Here is a 23,268-nt window from a genome sequence, read left to right as displayed (position 1 = left end):
TCTGATATTATCTTGTCTGGAGCCTGTAGTTGGTTCCTGTTTTTAGGCCTGAAGTGTTTTCTTTCCATTTTTCTTTGATGTACCTATGCAAATTACTGCTATTTGTTATAGTTTAGGTTTTCCCTCGTCGCTTCAGGGCCTATTACTTATTTTCCATTTTGTTTTAATTTTTTAAAGAATTAAGGGGGAGATATGATGTAAATAGAGGCCTTTGAATTAATCCTCATTTGTTTTTGTTTTTTTGTTTGGTTTGTGTGTGTGTGTGTGTGTGTGTGTGTGTGTGTGTGTGTGTGTGTGTGTGGTTTTTGGGTCACACCCGGCAGTGCTCAGGGGTTTTTCTTGGTTCCAGGCTCAGAAATTGCTCCTGGCAGGCACGGGGGACCATATGGGGCACTGGGATTCGAACCGATGACCTCCTGCATGAAGGGCAAACACCTTACCTCCTTGCTATCTCTCCGGCACCCTAGTCCTCATTTGTATCTTAACCTGTTTTCCGTTGGTCTTGTTTCCCTGTTGCCTTTCATCTGGCTTTTTCCCCTCCCCTTGGAGTGTGGGACTTATTTGTTTTTGTTTGTTTTTGTTTTTATCTTGGTTTTGGTTTTTAGCTTTTTAGGGCCACACTCTGTGACACTTAGGGGCTACTCCTGGCTATGCGCTCAGAATTTGCTCATGGGTTGGGGGACCATATGGGACACGGGGGGATTGAACCTTGGTCCATCCTAGGCTTGAGTGGGCAAGACAAACGCCTTACTGCTTGCACCACTGCTCCGGCCCTGGGGCTTGTTTTTTTTGTTTTTTGTTTTTTGTTTTATCTTAATAAATACTAATCAGGAGACCTTACCTGAGAGCTGCCATCTAGGCCTGTACTTTCACATAGTGGAATGACTGGCTTGTGGGTAAACAGCTTATGGTGTGAGTTTCTAGCCTGCTAAAAACCTCCATATCTATGTGGATTATTTATTGTGAGAAATTACCAGACCAACTTCTACACACACACACAAACACAACACACACACACACACACACACACACACACACACGCACACGTTTGGACGTTGCTTAGCATAACAAAATCAAAGAGAGCATTCATCCAATATAACCCTAGGCCCCTGTAATTTGTGGTCTCTAGGCTTCACTCCACTACTAACTGTCGAAAGTGGCAGGTGTCAGAAAAGTGGAACTGGTGTCTCAGGAGTGGCCTGTCCTGGGCCTGAGACGAGGGGAAAGCAGTATGGCCCACACCCAATTCTGCTCTGACGGGGCCTTTAAGTTTTCCACTCGGAGGACAGAAGCATGTGAGGAAACAATGCAGCCAGGGCTGCCTGCATGCCTCACTTAGCTGGCTGCCTCCACCTGCCCCGAACTCCCAGCCACCCAAGAATGTGCTTCTCAGCCCCCAAATCAGGCGCCTGCCTTATCGGCTAATCGAAGGGGAGACAGATGCCCCTGTGGACAATGACAGCCCCTCTTGTTAGCCCCGACTTGACCCTGAGTGGAGGGCCCGACAGCATCTGCCAAAGTGCCTTCAGGCAGGAATAGCTCCCCTTCCCCAGGTTGACAGGAAACCCGACCTCCAGCACCCCCCCAACCCCAGCTCCTTCATGCCAGGCAGGCGCCGGCTCTGGTGTGGGGGGAGGCTGGGCCCTGGACCTGCTGCCATGTTTCCATCTGGATGAATTCTGTTTGCCTGTCCCCCATCCACCCACCCACCCCCCTTGAATGTGACCATGGCCTGGCTGAGTGGAAAGCAGAGGCTGTCAGAGGGCTCCCTTCACCTGCTCAGGCCACCCAGCTTGTCAGCCCAGGGCTCCAATCCTATTAAATGAGACCCGACCGACCTCTCTACCTTTCTACTGAGCCAAATGATCTTCCCTCAATCTTCCCTTGAGCAGAGTCTCACTGAAACACTGCCTGAGGACTCGTCTCAGTGTCCTGTGGAGCCTCATTCATTCTCTCATGGTGAGATGACTTGCTCCATTGAATTTCCTCTGTTCCTATTTCCTTGTGGGATCTCAAGTCCTGTCCAAAGCATCTCTTCTCTGCCATGTTTGTCCATAACAGAGCTCCCCCACATTGATGAAGGAACATCTGTCTGGACACTCTTCTTCCCTTCATGCCTGACATTATTTGAGCCAGCTGCTAGGGCCATATCCCAGAGTCCCTTCCAAGGTTGGGTTGTCTCTTGGGCTTGCTCCAGGACTGTCTTACTCCAGAAGCCCTTTCCTGTTGCTCAGCGGCCACCTGGCCTCTTTAATGGGGCTATTGCTGTCTGACCATTAATTGCCCTGCACTGACCATTTTTCTTCTCCAAATAGATGGCAGGCTATCAACGCCTCTGCTCTACCGATGGCAGGCACCCACATCTGGACCACACCAATCTGCTTTCCCAGCACTAATGTGGCTCTAGACCTTGGGCAACTCTCACACAAAATAACCAGACTGAAGTAACTGGCCCCTTTAACTTCAGGGAAGGCCACTGCTGTTATATCTTTTTTTGGGGGGGGGGGGATTTTGGGTCACACCCGGCAGAGCTCAGGGGTTCCTCCAGGCTCTAGGCTCAGAAATCACACCTGGCAGGCTCAGGGACCATAAGGGATGCCGGGATTCGAACCACCGTCCTTCTGCATGAAAGGCAAACACCTTACCTCCATGCTATCTCTCCGGCCCCTGCTGTTGTATCTCAAATCTCAAACTCACCACTAGCCGAGCCTCTTAGGATTTGGGCCGACAAATCCCCATTCCAAACTGCTCACTCAACCTCTAGGTCCCACCGGGTCTAAGCCACCAAACGCAATGCCCCTTTGCAGCCTTCCCCTGGTCACTGACTCCTCTGCAAGGCCACTACACTCAGAACAGCCCCATTTGATCTTTTTTTTAAAGTGACAACGAAGCATCACTTCCTTCCAAGGCCTCCCCAGCTTTCCGGACTGCAAGTGACAAATGTCCTTGGTCGGGTTTCTGTGGTCTCTGAATCTCCCTCATCTGCAATAGCACACGCCAAGTTTGTTGGGCAGAGAACAAGCAGCTGTGGATGAATGAAACGAAGGAAAATGGAAAGAAATTCTCTCTCCCTGAAAATCACTCAGGCCCTCTCCAGTCTGTCTCCAGGCTCACACCCACCAGGGTCCTTTTGTGCCCTACATGGGGGGCTCCGATTCCTCAGACAGACTTCTTGGGGGAGACGCACAAACACCAAAGGGGTGGATGTGCAACGGAGCAGGGACCCTCTGGGCCTAGGCTTCAGGCCTGCACAGCTCAGAGAGCTTTTCTCTGCTGGGTGTCCCCGGTGTGATAGGGAGAGAGGGAGAACGGGAGAGGGTTCTGGGCCCAAGGGGGTGGGTGGACGACAGGGCAGATAGAGTCATTCACCCAGAGTTGAGTGATGGGCTCTCAGGGCCCCTCATCATTTTAGGCTGGGGCCTGGGTCCTAAGAGGATCCTGCTTTTTCTCTCCTAACAACCACTTCTTTCTTTTATTTTGATTGATTGATTGATTTTTGGACCACACTCGGTGTCACTCAGGGGTTCCTCCTAGCTCTGCGGTCAGAAATCGCTCCTGGCTTTTGGGAACTATATGGGACGCCGGGATGGGGAATCGAACCCCTAACCTAGGATAGCGACAGCAAGGCAGAAGTCCAACCGCTCGCGCCACCGCTCCGCCCCCCCCCCCCCCCCCCGCGGAAGCCGCCAAAGCAACTCGCTTTCCTATTGGCTACGACTTCTCCCGCGCTGTTTCCGCGGGGACCACAACAATCGCCACGTGCTCCACCGTGGGCCTCGCTGATTGGCTCCTGCGCTGGGCCCGCCCATGCTCCAGGCCGCTTCCTGCTTTCACGCTCCCTCAATCCCGATAGGCTAACAGGGAACCCAGGCCCCGCCTCCTGGCGCTGGGCTCCGTCGCGGATTGGCCGAGATCGCAGAAGGAGGCGGGCTTAAGAAAAAACAAAACATGCTGCCAGCAGGTAAGGGCCATGTGTGTCCCAGAAGGTGCCCCATGGCGTGGCAGGGCCTGGCTGCGGAGTTCTCGCAGGTGCCGGCGGTCACGCGGGCCTACACCGCGGCCTGCGTCCTCACCACGGCCGCCGTGGTAAGTAAAGATGCCCAGGAAGGTTTGGGAGGGGGGACTGCCAGGCCCTGAGGGGGTGGTGATGGAGTGGGGCTCCCCCTAACTGTGGTGGGTTTTGCAGCAGCTGGAGCTCCTGAGCCCTTTCCAGCTCTACTTCAACCCGCACCTGGTGTTCCGCAGGTTCCAGGTGAGGTCACCCACCTTTGGTATTTTTATTTTTATTTATTTATTGGTTTGGGGGGGGATTACACCTGGCTCTGCGCTCAGGAATCCCTCCTGGCAGGCCCTGGGGACCATATGGGATGCTAGGATTCGAACCACCGTCTTTCCGCATGCAAGGCAAACGCCTTACCTCCATGCGATATATCTCTCTGGCCCCCCCACCCTGGGTTATTAACCGGCTCAGGGCCCCCCACTTTGTTCACCTGACTGCCCACCCCATCCCCAACCCCCTTTGCAGATCTGGAGGCTGGTCACCAACTTCTTCTTCTTCGGACCCCTGGGATTCAGCTTCTTCTTCAACATGCTCTTTGTGTATCCTGCACTGAAATGGGGAGTGGGGAGGAGGGGACACTGTGGCTTGAGGGCGCTTCCTAAACTTGCACCCCACAGGTTCCGCTACTGCCGCATGCTAGAGGAAGGCTCTTTCCGGGGCCGGACGGCTGACTTTGTCTACATGTTTCTCTTCGGTGGCGTCCTGATGATTGTATCCTTCCCCCCAGCTCTGCCAAAGCAGGCCCCAGATAGGCATAGCACCTCCAGGTGGGTATCAGGGCCACCCTACACCCCCAAGTTTTAGGTCGACTGTGCTGGGGCCACATCTTTTTTTTGGTTTTTAATTGGTTTTTGGGTCACACCTGCAGCGCTCAGGGGTTACTCCTGGCTCAGAAATCACCCCTGGCAGGCTCCAGGGCCCATATGGGATGCCAGGATTTGAACCACCAGCCTTCTGCATGCAAGTCAAGAGCCTTACCTCCATGCTAACTCTCTGGCCCCGGGGCCACATCTTGAGCGCCCTGCAAAGGGCCACAGGGGATTCATACACACCAGGCTCCCAAGGGCTGTAGCCAGAGGCTGGGGTGAAGGGAAGAGGCACCATCACTCACTCTGGGCACAGATTGATGGGAAAATGACACCTGGGGCTACTGAGGGCAATAGCACTCCAACAGCACAGACAGGTCTGACTCTAAAGACGCCTCCAGCGCCTTGACTCTGGCCCAGCTGCTGGGTCTCCTGGGAAGCCTGTTCTTCCTGGGCCAGGCCCTCATGGCCATGCTGGTGTACATCTGGAGCCGCCGCAGCCCTCAGGTGAGGGTCAACTTCTTCGGCCTCACCTTCCAGGCGCCTTTCCTGCCCTGGGTGCTCATGGGCTTCTCACTGCTGCTGGGCAACTCCATCCTCGTCGACCTGTTGGGTAAGCCTGTTTCTCTCTATCCCGTTTCAAGCAGGTGGTCCGTTCGTTATTAGCCAAGGGTCCTGGATGGTACCTATCCCCCTGGACATGGGCATTGACCTCTCATCTGCCCTCTCAATGCCTGTTATATGTGCTAGCAGACACCAGCCAGGTCAGCCTGCTGACGGGTGTGGCTCCAGATAGGTGGTGGGAGTGAAGGGTGGGGAGATTGGTTGGGCCAAGTTTCCAGTGAAGGCTCTTCCTCCTTCAATCTCCAAGTCCTGCCCACTCTGGGCCAAATCTGCTCTGCCTGAGGCTGGCTGGTCATGCTATGGGGCCTGAAGTTACTCTGGATCTTACTGGGATCTGGACTGTGTAGGGCTTGGATCATGGCTGTGAAGTACAGTCACAGCAGTGCTCTGCTCTTCCACAGGGATTGCTGTGGGCCACATCTACTACTTTCTGGAGGATGTCTTCCCCAACCAGCCAGGTGGGAAGCGGCTGCTGCTGACCCCTGGCTTCTTGTGAGTGCTAAGATGACAGTTCTCCTCCCATTTGTCCTCTTGAGTACTCCCTGTCTTGAGGCGGGCCTCTGCTGACCTCTACTCTGCATGGGCCCCTTCTTATAGGAAGCTGCTACTGGATGCCCCGGAAGAGGACCCCAATTACTTGCCTCTCCCAGAAGAGCAGCCAGAACCCCCACAGCAGTGATCTCAACCTCTAAAGGCCTGTTTCCCTGACCTCTGCTTCCAGCGACTAACATATCCTAGACTAGAGGCTGAGCTCAGGTCCAGGCTCCACCCAAATAAACAATTCACCTGCAGCTGCTTGCCCCCAGAACTGACTCCGCTGACTAGCTGGCCATATCTTCCATGATGGTTCACAAACCTGGTCCAGCCTTACAAAGGATGTCATCAACCTGGGATCAAACAAACACCTCAGAGTCACTGGTCACCAATTTCAGCTAGCCTAGAATCACCCCCTCTGGTCAGGCCTTCCACTGAATACCAGCTGACCCCAGGCAATGGAGATAGGTGAGGACCTACGTACCACATATTCCTGCTTAACCCCAGACACAGGCCTGCCAGCAGCTAAGGTTGTGCTGGGTCTGGACCTGTTGTCTTCAGTACCATAGATGTACACTTATATGTAGTATTTAGAATACCTGCATGAAGAAATGCAGTGGTTTGAATGGAAGTTGTCTCGAACACTCTTGGCCTCAGAGTATAGTGAAAAAAAGGAAAGAAACTTGAATCAAGGAGGAGAAAGGCAAATATGAAAGGATGGGGGCCAGGGGCCAAGGGGTCTCAGGTGCACTGGTGGAGATTTAAAAAAAAAAAAAAAAAAAAAAAAAGGACAGATGGGGCCAGAACAATAGCACAGCAGTCAACATAGGACGGATGGTGGCTCAAATCCCAGCATCCCCCGAACCTGCCAGGAGCGACCTTGGAGCACAGAGCCAGGAGTAAATCCTGAGCACTGCTGGGTGTGACCCAAAAACAAACAAAAAAGGACAGAACTAAATATTAAAGCCAAAGTTAACAATGGAATCAAGAGACACAAATGTTTAATCTAAACTTTAAATGGGCCTGTTATACTGGCAGACTGGGGGAGGGGGGCAAAGGGAACATGGTGGAGGGAGGTATGACAATGGCGGTGGGATTGGCCCTGATCCACTGTATGAAACCCAACTATGAAGGACTGTAAATCACAATGGTATCAATAATATTACATTTAAAAAAACACCAGAACTGTTTTTTTGTTTTTGTTTTTGGGTCACACCTGGCATCACTCAGGGGTCACTCCTGGCTCTATGCTCAGAAATCGCTCCTGGCAGGCTCGGGGGACTGTATGGGATGCCGGGACTCAAACCACTGTCCTTCTGTATGCAAGGCAAACGCCATATCTTCACACTACCTCTCCGGCCCCAGAAGACCATAACTGATTCACGTGTTGACAGTGATTTGGTTAATTCGAGAAAGCCCCTTTGTGGTTCAGGGCTATGAGAGAGGGGATAACAACCTGTTAGAGGCAGAGCTAGGAAGAAGGCAGGGGAAATTGTCCAGATGTCTCTCTCCTAGGAGCTAGGACACAGCAGGCTGTTAGTCAAGCAGCACTGGGAGGTGAGGGGGCAGGCGTGCATTTGCAGGAACTGAGGCTGTTGTGTCCCTGCAATGCAGGGTCAGGGGAGTGGAGTGGGAATATTGAGCCCCTTCCCACTGTTCATTTCCCCTCCCACAAGCCCATCAGGAGGAAAAGCTAGGATGGATCTCTGGCAGGGATGGAATGAAGAGTGATAACCCCACTCCCACCCCCAGCCAGGCCCCACTCCTTGCCTGGCCCTTATTTTTAGGCTGTTATCTTGAAGAAACAGAACATGACCTGTTGCCTTTTATTTAAAAAGTGTTTCAAGCCCTGCCTGGGGCTCCTATACAAAAACCAACCCTAAATGAGGCCTCTTCTTCCTGATCGAGTGGGTCCTGGGAAGTGGGGTTCAGCAGGTGGAAGCGTGTGCCCGGGGAGGGCAGCAAGGGATTTCCCCTGCCCTGTGCCGCTCAGGACAGTCTGGCTGCCCTTTGGCCTCACTCTCTCCAGAAGATGATAAAGAAGTGGGTCCATCTTCTATACGCTTCGTGGGTGTGCCAGGCCGTTACCAGGCTGGGGCAGTGTTGGCCAGACGCCTCATCCGCCTAGAGGAGAAGGATGATGAGCCAGGGCAGCTTCTCTGTGGCCCCTCCTGCTACCTGTTCCCACCTACCCAGCTTTTCAAGAGCCCTCAGGCTAGGGGTCTGCTTATGGACTTGCAGAAAAACCCTCCTTAGTCGTGTGGATGAGGACTCCCCAGAAACCAAGGAAGATGTGGGGTGAGGGAACGTGGTGCCTATAGAGACACCTATAGGGACAGACTTGTACCTTGTGTTTCTGTCCTGGTCCCGAATCTTCTTCTCCATTTCAGCATCCGTCAGGGTCTCCAGCAGAGGGCACCACTGGTCAGCATCACCAGTGTTCCGGATGGCAATCTCCACCGTGGGCAGGGGATTCTCGCTATGGGGCATTCACAGACTGTTAGTCCACAGAGAAGCAGCACGGAAGGCTGCAGAAGGCACAGCGCATCACCATACCTTTACTGGTATGCTGAACCGGTACACTCAGGAAGACCCAGGGTGTTCTGGGGCTGCCTCTCAGTGGGACTCCCGAGGGGGTGGCCGGGACAACTCCTGTCACTGGGGGCTACAGAGATGCCGCCACCTCCCTGGCAACAACAGGCCCCTGTTCTCTGGGCTTCACTTCAAAGCAGACTCTGGGCAGACCCCATGCCGCCACTGCTCCAGCCGCCTCAGCGTCTCCTAGTCTGGAGACTGGGAGGGGTGTTTACTGTGGAGGTGGTTCCACGGGCAGCCGTGATAATAGCCTCTGAGGCAGAGCAGGGGAGGGCTGGCTGCCCACTCATGTCCAGGGCCATGAAGCATTGAGCAAGGACAGGTACTGAGTGAAAGAAAGCAGGAGAAGTCCCTCAAGTTCCTGCCACCTCCTTGTGAAGGGCAGAGGTTACTCTGCTCCTGAACGTTTCACACACTTTCAGCTTCAGTTGAGTCAAATTAAACTCCCCGAGAGCTAGGCTAGTTACTCATTTATATGACAAAGTGCTGATCCAGACCCTTGGGTCCCCCAATCACTCCATCCTAGATCCCTAAGCAACCTCTTAAAGACACATGGAAAGCTGACAGCCTCCCTCCTAAGATCAGCCTCAGCACAGCCTGTGCCTTTGTCTTCTCTGACCCTTCCAGCTGCTGCCATGCCATGGCTTCCTGATCTTTCTTCTCCAGCTGGCCCCTCCAGGGCCACTGACTTGGGCAGCACCAGGCACTGCTCCAATGTGGTGGGACCCTGGCTGACCCCTCCTGGTAGCTCTTGACAGCTGTTGTCCAGCCAGTGTGGGCGGTTTGGCAATCCAGGAACTGCCCGGCCACAGACCCAAACCCAAACATCCTTCCTCACCTCGAGGGCTCCCGGCTGCCCTCCTTGGGAAATGTGGAGGGCGCCAAGCCCACACCAAGGGGAGGCAAAACATGTTTTCCTTTTAATTTAAACAAGAGCTGGTGAGTGGAGGCCCCTCTGTTTACCTCCCTTTGGCTCCGGGAAGATGTCACTCCAGTGCTTGGTTCTAAATTAAGAACTGCTTGAAACAGCACGTGAGAGCCTGGAGCCGGCAGGCCTGCCTTGAGTTTCTGAGGAAACTCAAGCAGAGCCTCCCTTTTGCTGGGCCCCTGAGGGGAGATCTGCTGGGTTGTTTCCAGGAGCTCATGAAGCTCCAGGCCTTCCTACAGCAACCCCTGAACTCCTCCAATACCAGATGGGACCCCCAGAGCTCAAGCCAAGAGAGCCATGGCTGACAGAACCACAGGAATGCTTCGAGACACTCCGAAGCTCATCTCTGGCAATTCTGCGTTTACACTCTCATGTGACAGGCCGGGTCAGCTGAGCCTTGTGCAGCTGCCCTTTCACACAGGAGATGAGGGAAAACAAGTGTGACAAGAAGGAGAGGAGGCCGCAAGACGTCACCCTCCTGTTTACTAGACAAGGGTGCCAGGCCTGCATTAGGTAACGGTCTCTTAAGCATGACACTATGTATGTCACAATAGCATCAACAATAAAAGGGGGGAAAACACATGCCACATGACTAAGACTTTAGGCAACCATAGCTCAGTGGGAGTGCTGCTCTGCAAGAAGAAAGCCTGGGCTCCATCCCTGATACTCCAAAGTAAAGAAAAGAAGTGAGAACTCTAGACTTCAAAGGGCACTGCCAATCATAACCATGATATGACAGATGGTATGGGAGAGTCTACTGGCAAATCTGAGCAGGGCCCTGTATCTAGGCTCTCTAAAGAACTCCTGACAACACAGGAATGAAAAGAAAAATAACCCAACTGAAAAACAGACCAAGACCTTGAACGACCAATTTGGCAAAGATAGAGAGGTATCCAGTCTCATCATTCACCAGAGCAATGCAAATCCAAGCCTCCCTCTTCCCACCAGGATGGCTAGAACCAAAGCCAGGAAAGGGCAGGGATGCAGCTCAAGTGGCAGATCGCAGGCCTTGCCCTTTTCAAGACCTTGGGTCCAATCCTGTGTGCCTCACAACCTCTGAGTACCACTGGAGGTGCTCCTTCCTCAGGAAGAGTCAGGTAAGCCCTGGAAACCTCTTTAGTAGTGCAGCTACTAGAGAAAGCAGCATACACACACACTGAAAGTTATCAAACAAAAACTTGCACACCAGCATTCACAGCAAATCTTTCCTATTTTGGAGAGAGGTTCATACTCAGAAATATTCAGGAGTCAATCACTCCTGGTGGTGCTCAGGGGCCGACTGGGGAGATGAGAACTGAACCCAGATAAGCCACATGAAAGGCAAGTGTGCTGCCTGCTGTACTATACTATCTCAGTCCCCCATCCACTTTTTTTAGTGCTGAGGATCCAATTCAGGGCCCCACAGATGGGGGACACGTGTTCTACTCCTGCCATATCCCTGGTGCCAGCAACACGATCAAAACTATCTATATTTTGGGTGTCAATTGTCTATGTCACACCCAGTAGAGAGCTGAGTCCAATTGGTGGCAGAGACTGAATCCAGCACCTTTTGGTTTTGGTTTGAGTCATACCAGTGATGCTCAGGGGAGCGCCTGGAGTACCAGAAGTCGAACCCAGGCCAGCTGCATGCAAGGCAAGTGCCCTACCTGCAGTACTCCATCTCTGCCCCTTGTCCCTGAACCCACTGCCATGGATATGAGAAGCAGGATAAGCTCCCCTACTTAGCCCACAGCCCTGGCCCAGCAATGCCTTTCCTGCTAGCCCCAAACTGTAAATGCCCAAGCAGGCTGATAAGGCAGAAGATTGGCATGTCTCTCAGGGCAATCTCATTCACTCTCTTGGCAGGGACAGTAGCTCACAGTAGAGCACTGTCTCACATGTGCAAGGCCTGGGTTTGAACTAGACTGAAAAAAATAAGATGATTCCCACCACCATAGGCTATATATAGTGAAAATACTCTTTCAGCTAAGAAGTCAGTCACGAAGACTGCGTATCATCTCAACCAAGTATTACAAAGAGAAAGTTTATACACAGAACAGAATATTATTGTCTGTCCAGGTCTGGAAACATGACGCTTGGGGCTGAATATTGTATGGTGGAGGACTTCCTTCTGGGGTGCTAAGAAAATTTTCAAGCCAACTGTGACAGCTACTGTACAACTACGTAGAAACACCAAATCTCCACACAGCTGGCAGCTGAGAGGGGGATTATCCTTGTCAAGGTCTCTGGGAAGAAGTTACTAAAACAAGTGGTTCCTGCCATCAAGTTCTACGTTCCACAGTCTTCATCCTCAGCCTAGGGCCTAGAGCTGATAACTCTGTAGGGAGGCACTTGGCCCAGACGCCTAGAGCCTCCATACAACCTGGTGAGCAACACACTTGAAGGACACGCTCCAACACCACGCTCCAGCGCTCCTGCCCAATCCCGCTGGTTCAGGGTAGCAATGTGTTGCTCTGGATCAGCTCTGTCTTTAAGGAGCCTGGAGCACTCCGATCATGCCCCATCTTGACTACTTGAAGAGTGCCTCCTGCCCACTGCCAGGGGTAGCAGACAAACTGTGTATACAGGCAGACTTGTCTCACATTGGACCAACTCAATGCCTCTATCCCTGAACAGGCACCAGCCAGGAGCTGGGCTTGCTTGAAGGAATGGACAGGACTATTTCGTGAAGGCCCAGAAGGGCTGCTTTGTTTTTATTTTATTTTATTCTATTTTTTGGTTTTGGGGCCACACCCAGCAGCACTCAGAGGTTACTCCTAGCTCTGCACTCAAAAATCTCTCCTGGCTGGGCCCGGAGAGATAGCACAGTGGCATTTGCCTTGCAAGCAGCCGATCCAGGACCAAAGGTGGTTGGTTCGAATCCCAGTGTCCCATATGGTCCCCCATGCCTGCCAGGAGCTATTTCTGAGCAGAGAGCCAGGAGTAATCCCTGAGCATCGCCAGGTGTGGCCCAAAAAAACCAAACAAACAAAAAAAACTCTCCTGGCAGGCCCGGGGTATCAGATGGGATGTTGGGGATCAAACTCGGATCTGTCCTACCATTCCATTCCCCAGGAAGAGCTTCTTGTATGGAGCAGACAGTGAGCCAGGGCTTCATGCATCACAGTGGTCCTGGCTTTGGGGACACGGCTATCCCCTCGCCTTCCTCTCTAGACAGACCTCAAGGACTTGCACACAGAGACTTAGGGAGCAGGGATGGACTGGTGCTGGGAGAACCTTGGAGGAGTGGGAGAAGCCTCAAAGAATGTGAGCCTGAGCCAGAAAACTCAGAAGACTCCCCTTCTTTTCTTTGCCCATCCTCTCCCCCAGACAGTGTAAAGAACGCCAGGGGCCTGGGCGGAAGAACCCCTGAAGCCAAAAAGAACTGCTCAGACACAGCTCTGCACCCACAGGGGTTACAGCTTTCCTGCCTAGCTGGCCTGCTAGGGGGTCTAAGGGAGTTGTGCAAGGCAAGCAACCTCCTCCATGGTGAAACTACACTCCCCCACACCAGGTATACACCAGGTATAGAGGAACTGTCAGTTGGGATAAGTGAGACTCCCAAGGGGCCAGCTACATGGTGTTTCTGATCTCCCCTGATGCCTGACAAGAGCTGGACAAGCTTGATCACCATGCTGGGGTCCAAGGTCTTCTCCCTTGCCTCAGGCCAGGTGGGAAGCAGAACTGCTTAAGAGGATGGAGGTGATGGACTTGCCACCTCAGTTTGCATTCCCAGGAATGCAGGCGGTACTCCGCTCCCAGGGGGGCCAGCTGTTTCCCAGGCCCAGGGCCTCCTATCCCGAGGGCTGAATCATTCCTTCTCTCTTGCTCAGCTTTATAGGAAGTCTGAAGAATAAGGTCTCACGGGATCTCTGGGAGAACCAGCCGAGACACAAACATACTAATGAGCTCAATGAACTGTGCTGTTTTTAAGAGCAGACCTCTTTGTTCTGGCCCATTGTGTACCACTTTCAACTGCAATGAAAATGGCCAACATGTCTGGGCACAGTGAACCCTAACATCCTATCTAGACAGTGAGTTCAGGCTGGAGATGACAGAACAGTCCTGACACTACTCTGCTACTGTCTATACTTATCTAACCTGTGGGGTAACCACCAAAAAACAACACCAAAAACAACCTCAAGGAAAAATGCCCATGTCCCAGGTCCAGAATATTCTGTGTCTACTTCCACCTCTGCAGGAGAGGGGCTGGCTCATGGTCTTGCACTAAATGACAACAAGATAGGATGAAAATAAAAAGGAGCCAAGGAATCAACTCTGAGTCTCAGAGCTGCATGTGAAGCCCTAGTTTGAGAGATAACAAGTCTATCAGAACCCTGTGAGGTGCCTCAACTGAGAAAACCTCTAGGGGTGGGGTTGAGGGAGCTGCTGGCAGCTAAGTGGGAGGAAGACAGACTCAGGAGACAAATGTCATCTTCATTAAGGCCTCTGGATGTAGGGCAAGGCTGCAGTGTCCCAGCAACACCTACCTGAAGGCATAGGTCTTCTGATGCCAGCTCAGCTGTCCCCGGATGCTGTATGCGATAGTGGTGACAAACTCCCCGCCCAGCCCTAGCTCCGAGCACAACTTGAGGGCAAACTTCTCCGGAGAGTTCTCCTTCTCGGACATGTCCCACTCAAACTGGTCCACCAGGGAGATGTTGCCCACATGGATGTTGAGCTGCGGTCAGAAACAGAGAAGAAAGTGAGATTGGCCAGACTCAGGACTTAGCAGGGAGCTAGAGAGGAGGGTGGCCTGATTTGGAGCCAAGCCTGTTGGCTGGACTGTGCCCAGGACTCACCACCGGGAAACTGTGCTGGTCTGTCCTCCTGTCCAGAATGCCCTCTCTGCACTTAATGGACAACCATGAGGGTCTCTGGCTCCAGTCTGGCCTCTTGCTTGCACTGCCTGTGAAGTGATGCCAGAGCATCTGTTCCCACTGCCCAGCTCCCCAAGCTGGCCGGTCTCCTTTGGGCCATTCGTCTCGCAGGCCCTTCCAAGATGATGATACTAGTGTCCCTCACTTAGCTATTATACTGGGGCCTTCCCTGGTCCTTAATATCATCACCTGAACCTGTTGGCAGATGCTCCCTGTCCTTGACCAGCTCTCCAGGGAGGAGGCAGAGGCAATTCTACCCTATCCTACTAATGACCACCAGCCCCACCCCATGCCAAACAACGAACAACCCCCTTCCTGAACCCTCCCAGTCAGAACAATCCTGGGAGAGCAGTATCCAGGCAAGAGAGCCACAGCAGGACCCCAGGGACCCTGGGCCAGTATGTCTCTCACCATGTGACATGTCCTCCCACCCCCACAGATGAGCTGTAACAGCTCAATAATGGGCCCCTCAGTCACTCAGAAAGAATTCTCTGGGTCTGGTTGCCACATGTCCTAGAGATTCTGCTCACTGACATCCAGTAATCTGCCATGCTCATTCACAACACCATCCTGTGCCCCTCCCTGTCCATTCACAAAGCCATCCTCTGGTACTCAGCTCAGCTATTTTGTCTTGACAGAGGCCACGGTCAGTGGTGATGGTAAAGGAGTCCAGGGTTACCCCATGGCACCCAGAGGCCATTAGAGTTACACGTGATACTTGGGGCCATTGGTGCTGGGAATGGACTCAGGACCTCTTTCTACCATATGAGAATCTTTGAGGCTTTTGTTGCTTTTTTTTTTTTTTTTTTTTTTTTTTGTGGTTTTTGGGTCACACCCGGCAGTGCTCAGGGGTTATTCCTGGCTCCAGGCTCAGAAATTGCTCCTGGCAGGCACGGGAGGACCATATATGGGACGCCGGGATTCGAACCGATGACCTCCTGCATGAGAGGCAAACGCCTTACCTCCATGCTATCTCTCCGGCCCCGCTTTTGTTGCTTTTTATTTTCATGTAACTGGCTATCACCCAGGTCTCCAACAGGGACTCCTAACTCATCTGTGTCCCAGCTTCAGCTCAGCTGTCATACAAGAACTGAGATGGACAATGCTGATGCAGTTAAGAGCCTAGTACGTAGAGGGGAACTCCTCCTGGCCATGGCCTCGTTCATAAAACCCCAATCCTTTTGGGCCCCACATTCTGCTCACTTACAGCCAATCCCTCATGTTTGCCTATCTCCACAGAGCCCACAATGCACATTTTCAGAACAAAACTGGAAGAGCATATGTGGGGGGGGCTCAAAGAAGATACCCTGTCCCCAACAGACAGAGGCACAGCAGGTGCCACTTTCCCCAGGAGCAACATGAGGGGGAACTTTTTGGACACAGGGTGGTGCCATGTGGACTGGACTTACTTCAGTCAACTGTTGATTAATGCTTTAATTTACAACATTTAAAAAGGATTAGAGGCGGAGAGAGCACTCAAGAGGCTGGGCACTTGCTTTCATGCAGGAGGCCTGGGTTTGAGTCCTGGCACCGTGGAGTCTGGAGCACCAAGGGAGTAGCCCCCAAGTACAGAACTGAGAATAGTTCTAAGTACTAAGTACCACTGGGTGTGGCCCTGAAAACATAACAAAACAAAAAACAGACTCAAACCCTTCATTCCTACAGCTAAGAGCAATCCCTGAGCAGGGAGCTGGGAGTAGCCCCACATCACCACTGGGTGTGGCCCCAACACAACAACAAAAGAAATGACAGGCCTACCAAAGAGATGTACAGAGGCAAAGGGAACAAGGGGCAAATCTAGACAGTCTTCTGGGAGGGATCCTGCAAGTAGAACAGGAGGGGAGGAGTAAAGCAGGGCCTGGCAGGCCTCCCTAGGGAAGTGGTATTTGAGGAAAAACTGAATGATCTGAGAGAGAAACCACATGGCTCCCTGGTGGCCAGGGAGGAGCCCTGACTGAGGACACAGTAACACCAAGGCCCAAGGCCAGAAGGGAAGCCAGAGGTCAGGGTCAGGCTGAGGGGGGTCTGAGGTTTGTCTTAAAGCCTTCCGCTTCTCAAAAGAATCTGGAAAGCTTGCTGAATGCTCTGGGCAGAACTCTGGGGCAACAGTGTGCTAAGAATGCTGCAGGGCTCACAAGACTACACAGACAGGTCATCTCCCACCCACTTCTTCAGCCCGTCCCTGTATCACGCATCCCCAATCTTCCATAATGATCCCCTAGCACCACAGGTGGTCTCTCAACAGCATGAATTGTGAGTCATTCCCCCTCCTCAACATCCCCACTAGGTCCAGTTACTGGGAATGCTATCCCAGGCTGTGAGGAGACAAAGACTTCTGTCCTCCAAAGTGTCCTGGGAGTCAGGAGCAATAGCTCCTCAGTGGCACATGGGACTGTGAGAGTGAGAGTGAGAGTGAGAGTGAGAGTGAGAGTGAGAGTGAGAGAGAGAGAGAGAGGGGGGGGGAGAAAGAGAGAGAGAGAGAGAGAGAGAGAGAGAGAGAGAGAGAGAGAGAGAGAGAGAGAGAGAGAGAGAGTGTAGCCTAGGGCTTCATGCATGGAAGGAGTACTCTACCACAGTGTCAGTGCCCAAGCCCAATATAGGAGCCTGTTGCCAAGGAAACAGCCTGGAGACTGTCCTAAGAACCAGCAACTGACTTCCTGGGGCCAGCAGTGGCTTATGGCTGAGGAAGGAGACAGGTAGAAGTCTCAGGCAGATTTAAAACCATATGACTGCCCACTGTCCTATCTGAATAAAACAACAGTGTAATAGCTCTTGTCTTTGAGAAAAATGTCTAAAAGTAAGCCATAAGGATCAGCCTCAACCAATCGGAACCACCGGGACTGTGGTGAGCCTTAGTGCTGAGTCCCCTCTGTGGTCATAAGGTCCTCGAGCCCCACCAGGAGTAATTCCTGTGTAAGTAAGTATGAGCACTGCCCAAACTCAAAACCCAAAAAAGGTTCATTCAAGACATCAATAAATGGGGAATATAACTCCTGCTCAGGGACTGGAAAATGTTACATTGTTATGACATCAGGACTATCCAAATGACTAACCGCCAATATAATCTCCATCTCAAATCCAACAATGTTTTTGCCTAGGTGGAAGCCATCCAAAAATTCTTTTGAAATTTAAGGGATCTTAAACAGTTACATCTTTAAAATTAAGACAGTCACACTTCATAGGGCTGGAGCAACAGCATAGTAGGTAGGGCGTTCAGCTGACCTGGGACCAACCCCAGTTTGATCCCTGGCATACCATATGATCCCCAGAGCCTGCCAGGAGTGACCCCCTAAGCAGCCATCAGGTGTGACTCAAAAAAGACAAAACAGAAAGATTTCACACCTACTAATTTTAAACCAGATATATAGTCCATAAACACAATGAAAACCTATTCTACATCACTAACCAATAGGAAATACAGGGGCCGGAGAGATAGCATGGAGGTAAGGCATTTACCTTTCATGCAGAAGGTCATCGGTTCGAATCCCGGCATCCCATATGGTCCCCCGTGCATGCCAGGAGCAATTTCTGAGCCTGGAGCCAGGAAAAACCCTTGAGCACTGCTGGGTGTGACCCAAAAACCACAAAAAAAAAAAAAAAAATAGGAAATACAAAAAAAAAAGAAAGAAAGGCCTACTCTGACTACACCCAACTCTTCATCTCTAATGCAGCAAGCAAGGTCCTAACTTAAACCAGATCTGCAAAGAGACAGTGATTCAGTATAGGTAAATGTGTTCAGCTTAGCTCAGCCATGGAAAAAGCATAGCAATGGTTTATGTGGGTTTCCCTGGCTTCATCTCCTGTACCATCTCCTTGTACCATTCAGGCTCTGCTTAGAATCTAACAGGCACAACAGCAACCCCTGAACACACCCAGAATAAATCTGACTTGGAAAAGTTGTCCCTTAACACTTTCTGGAGTGAGCTGAGATCCTGCTTTCCAGAAGCCCTTCCCCACGGCAGACCTCACAGAAAGACAATGAACTTCAGCACCCAATTCTGCCCCAGCCCTGGTGAAGGGCAAGGAGTCACCTTGATGATGACGCGCTGATCTGACTGGTCTTCTAGGATGCTATCTGTAGGATAGGACTCGATCTGTTGTCTGATGGCAGAAGCAATGGCTGGCACAAAGGTCAGCGGATTCAAGTCCAGGTCATCACAGAGGATTTCTGAAAACATCTCCGGGGTCATCAGTTTTTCTGAAAGCAAAAGAAACCAAGAATACCAAATGACAAAGGATCTAATTCCACTGTGCACGACTAAGCCTACCACCACCTCTTCTTCATCACCTTCCTGGTCACAGATGAGGATGGGAGAAATGAGGGACCCTCCGGACACAGGGGCAGGCAGAAGGAAGCATGAAACAATCACTGCCTCCTCCTAGTACTCATTTTTCATACACTTTCTCTTCTACATCCAGGAATTATCCACAGATAATTCTCCTCGGGTCTGATTCACTTCGTTGTGACGGGTGAGATGCCTGGTAGAACAGAAGTGAAGGCACTTCAAATGTGGCAGCTTCACTCTCTCCTTCCCTTCTCTTACCCTAGAAACCAGGGATAACCATGTGAAAATGGCTGTCAGTGAGCCAAAGACAGGGGCCTCAAGAGAAACCAGCCCTGAGAGGTTCATTTCTTTTTTTTTTTTCTTTGTGGTTTTTGGGTCACACCCGGCAGTGCTCAGGGGTTATTTCTGGCTCCAGGCTCAGAAATTGCTCCTGGCAGGCACAAGGGAACATATGGGGCGCCGGGATTCGAACTGATGGAGAGGTTCATTTCTAAAGACCTATACAGCATCATACCTTGTCCTTAATTTTATTCCTTTTATGTGGTTCTTCTTTTTTTTTTTTTTTTTTTTTTTTTTTGGGTCACACCCGGCATCACTCAAGAGTTATTCCTGGGCCCGGAGAGATAGCACAGCGGCGTTTGCCTTGCAAGCAGCCGATCCAGGACCAAAGGTGGTTGGTTCAAATTCCAGTGTCCAATATATGGTCCCCCGTGCCTGCCAGGAGCTATTTCTGAGCAGACAGTCAGAAGTAACCCCTGAGCACTGCCGGGTGAGGCCCAAAAACAAAACAAAACATAAAAAAAATAAAAATAAAAATAAAAAGTTATTCCTGGCTCTACGCTCAGAAATCGCTCCTGGCAGGCTCAGGGGACCATATGGGATGCCGGGATTTGAACCACCGACTTTCTGCATGCAAGGCAAATGCCTTACCTCCATGCTATCTCTCTGGCCCCATCGTGTGGTTCTTTATTCTAATTTCTGTAAAAGACAATAACTGGTGAGTTTCTTCCTTTCTTTGGGGGACTCACCATCTTTAGTGCCCACGTTTACTCCTGGCCCTGTGCTCAGGATCAAACATGGAGGTAATTCAAAGGAAGAATATTAATGCCAGGAATTGAACAAGGAACCCTACCTACAGATCATGTAAGCACCTTAACCCCGATATTACCTGTCTGGCCCTGGTGTTAGTTCTTTAAATAGTTGATAGAATTTTGCTATTTCTGCAGTTTAATTGTGAATACTATTTTCTTAATAATAGGACAATTCATATGGATAAGTTTTTATTAGGGGAGTCATGGTAAAGCACATTTTGATTTAAAAATTAGGCCATTATTGGTCCCCCAAGTCAGGAGTGATTTCTGAGCACATAGCCAGGAGTAACCTCTAAGTGTCACCAGGGTGGCCACAAAAAAAAAAAAATTGGGGCCATTTTGTACAAGACTTGTCACATTTATTTGTAGTTTATTTATTTATTATCTGCAAGTTCAGTGATGATAGCTCAACTTGTTCTCGAATTTGGTCATTTTTGTTTTCTCTTGTCAGTCTTACTAGAGTTGTCAACTTTACTGGTCCTTTCATTTTTTTATGGTCCCACTCACTGACTTTAAGACTTCACATATGCAAGGCATAAACTCTGCCAGAGTGCTATATCCTTGGTCCATGAAGCACAGAAAGCAGCATCTGTATCTCACTAATTTTCTCTATTGCTTTCATTTGTGATTTTATTTAGTTCCATAATTTTCATGTCTTACACTGTGATACTCTTGCTTGTTTTGATTTCATGTTGGTCTTCTTGGTTCCTGAGATAAGAGCTTTGAATTATCATGACTCTTCATCTTTTTTTTTATTTGATTTTTGGGCCACCCCTGGTGATGCTCAATGGTGGTTACTCCTGGCTATGTGCTCAGAAATCGCTCCTGGCTTGAGGGACCATATGGGATGCTGGGGGATGGAACTGCGCTTAGTCCTAGGTTAGTGTGTACAAGGCAAACGCCCTACCACTTGCACCACCGCTCCAGCTCCTTCATCTTTTCTTTTGCAATCTACTGAGACTATAAATTAATCTGTCAGCACTCTGTCAATTTTATTACAAACATTTTGAAATGATCATTTTTATTCAAGTCCATCTTTATTTTATTTCGTTTTGGTTTGGGGCCATACCCAGCATTATTCAGGGCTTACTCCTGGCTCTGTACTCAGGGATCACTCCTGGTGGGGCTCAATGGATCCTACCTGGTACCAAGAATCAAACTCAGATTGGCCAGGTGCAAGGCAAACACCCTACCTGCTGCGCCATAGCTCCGGCCCCAGGTCCATCTATATTTTTATTTTTTTTTGCCTCTGGCTTATTATTTTAAACTAGGAATTACATAGGGCCAGAGCGATAACACAGCGGTAGGGCATTTGCCTTGAATGTGGCTGACCCAGGATGGACCAGGGTTCAATTCCCGGCATCCCATATGGTCCTCCAGACTGCCAGGAGCAATTTCTGAGCACAAAGCCAGAAGTAATCCCTGGGCATTACTGGGTGTGACCCAAACCCCCACCCCCCAAAAAAAGTCTAAATAGGAACTATTTATTTAGTTTTAAGTTATTTAGTTTATAAAATATTTTCATTTTGGTTAGATAATACACAATCTTTTAAATTTGTTAAGATTTGCTGTATGACCCATGATATAGTTTATATGGTATATGTTATATACCATATACCAGTGATGTATGTTCCACTGGCACTCTAAAAAATGTGTAGTCAGTTGTCTCAGGTAGAATGTTTTATAAATGACAACAGATGCTGCTGGGAGATGGTGGTGTTGGTTCCCTATGGTACTGTTGATTTTTTTTATCTAGTTATTCTATTTGTAATTGAGAAACGGGCATCAAGATCTTTATGTAATTGTGAATGCTAATTTTTTCTTTTAGTTCTAGCAGTCTTTCCCAACTCTGCAAACAAATAAACTGCTGTCTTTTTTTTTTTTTTTTTGTAGATAACACACTATTATGTGTGATTCTGCTTCTTGATCGAACCATAAACTCTAGAACTGATCTCTCTGGTTCTAAAATGCTGAAAGTTACGCTTCTCTGGCAATGGCACCTGCTGCACTGGAACGGTGAGCCAAGCACTGACTTTGTTCATCTCCAAGTTGCATTTTATACCCTTTATACAGTTTTTCCTGACCACCTGTTTTCCTTTATCTTTTTTACCATGTATCCTTATATAAGCTGCCTTAAATTCCCTTTGAAAAGGGTGATATATATTTATATATACATATATCATACGTATTACATATATGTATATATACATTTTGATATTTTGATATATATCAAAAATATACAAAGGATTTATATTTATATTTTATATATATACATAAAGGAGAAACTTTCTATAGGATATTAAAAGTAACAAGACTTAGGGCTGGAAAGATAGCATAGCAGTAGGGCGTTTACCTTGCATGCAGTCGACCTAGCATGAAAGGTGGTTTGAATCCCAGCATCCCATATGGTCAGAGCTTTCCAGAATCTATTTCTTTTTTTGGTTTGTTTTTTGGGTCACATCCAGCAGCAGCACTCAGGGGTTACGCCTGGCTCTGCACTCAAAAATCGCTCAAGGTAGGGGCCGGGTGGTGGCGCTGAAGGTAAGGTGCCTGCCTTGCCTGCGCTAGCCTTGGACAGACCGCGGTTCGATCCCCCGGTGTCCCATATGGTCCCCCAAGCCAGGAGCAACTTCTGAGCACATAGCCAGGAGTAACCCCTGAGCGTTACCGGGTGTGGCCCAAAAATCCAAAAAAAAAAAAAAAAAAAAAAAAAAAATCGCTCAAGGTGGGGGTGGGTGGAGAGATAGCACAGTGACATTTGCCTTGCAAGCAGCCGACCCAGGACCAAAGGTGGTTGGTTCGAATCCCGGCGTCCCATATGGTCCCTGTGCCTGCCAGGAGCTATTTCTGAGCAGACAGCCAGGAGTAACCCCTGAGCAATGCCGGGTGTGGCCCAAAAACCAAAAGAAAAAAAAAAATCGCTCCTGGGGGCTGGAGAGATACGGTGTTTGCCTTGCACCCGGCCAACCCAGGACAAATGGTGGTTCGATTCCTAGCATCCCATATGGTCCTCCAAGCCTGCCAGGGGCGATTTCTAAGTGCAGAACCAGAAGTAACCCCTGAGTGCATCCGGGTGTGACCCAAAAAAACAAAAACAAAACAAAACAAAAAAAAAACATCACTCCTGGCAGGCACGGGGGACCATATGGAATGCCAGGATTCAAACCACCATCCGTCCTAGGTCAGCTGCGTGCAAGGCTAACACCCTACAGCTGTGCTATCTCTTCAACCTCCTTTTTTTCTTTTTTCTTTTGTTTCCAGAGCGATTTCTGAGCACAGAGCCAGGAATAACCCCTGAGTACCACCAAGTGTGGCCCAAAAACCAAAAAAGAAAAGTAACAAGACAATATATATACTCATGCAATCTGAACCAATAACCTATGCTGAGCCAGATTGTACGTGTACTATAAGAAAAGCAACTGGTAGGCTTACAGCTGGTAGGGCACTTGCCTTGCACACAGGTTTGATCCTCAGCATCCCATGAT

The 23,268-nt window shown here is 50.1% G+C and overlaps 2 protein-coding genes across 3 annotated transcripts in view; one reads left to right on the top strand and one right to left on the bottom strand.

Moving 5' to 3' along the window:
- Window positions 1–3,993: 3,993 nt before the first annotated feature.
- Window positions 3,994–6,182, top strand: DERL3 (derlin 3). The gene is made up of 7 exons (XM_049790742.1): window positions 3,994–4,086; window positions 4,187–4,252; window positions 4,526–4,599; window positions 4,678–4,771; window positions 5,287–5,479; window positions 5,892–5,982; window positions 6,088–6,182. Exons 1-7 carry the CDS (start codon window positions 3,994–3,996, stop codon window positions 6,167–6,169), a joined length of 693 nt encoding a protein of 230 aa, XP_049646699.1. The 3' UTR covers window positions 6,170–6,182.
- Window positions 6,183–7,836: 1,654 nt separating this feature from the next.
- Window positions 7,837–23,268, bottom strand: part of SMARCB1 (SWI/SNF related, matrix associated, actin dependent regulator of chromatin, subfamily b, member 1) — a 32,473-nt gene continuing 17,041 nt past the window's right edge. For both annotated transcript variants that reach the window (XM_049790709.1, XM_049790710.1), the window contains exons 6-9: window positions 18,438–18,604; window positions 14,017–14,207; window positions 8,372–8,503; window positions 7,837–8,148 (exon numbers count right to left, since the gene is read on the bottom strand). In XM_049790709.1, coding sequence (XP_049646666.1) covers window positions 8,109–8,148; window positions 8,372–8,503; window positions 14,017–14,207; window positions 18,438–18,604 — 530 coding nt within the window. In that variant the 3' untranslated portion in view covers window positions 7,837–8,108. The remainder of the gene's footprint in view (window positions 8,149–8,371; window positions 8,504–14,016; window positions 14,208–18,437; window positions 18,605–23,268) is intronic.

This window comes from Suncus etruscus, chromosome 17 (genome assembly GCF_024139225.1).
Source record: "Suncus etruscus isolate mSunEtr1 chromosome 17, mSunEtr1.pri.cur, whole genome shotgun sequence".
Taxonomy (NCBI): Eukaryota; Metazoa; Chordata; class Mammalia; order Eulipotyphla; family Soricidae; genus Suncus; species Suncus etruscus.
The sequence above is the reverse complement of the archived record's forward strand: the minus strand, read 5'-3'. Positions and strand labels throughout refer to the sequence as shown.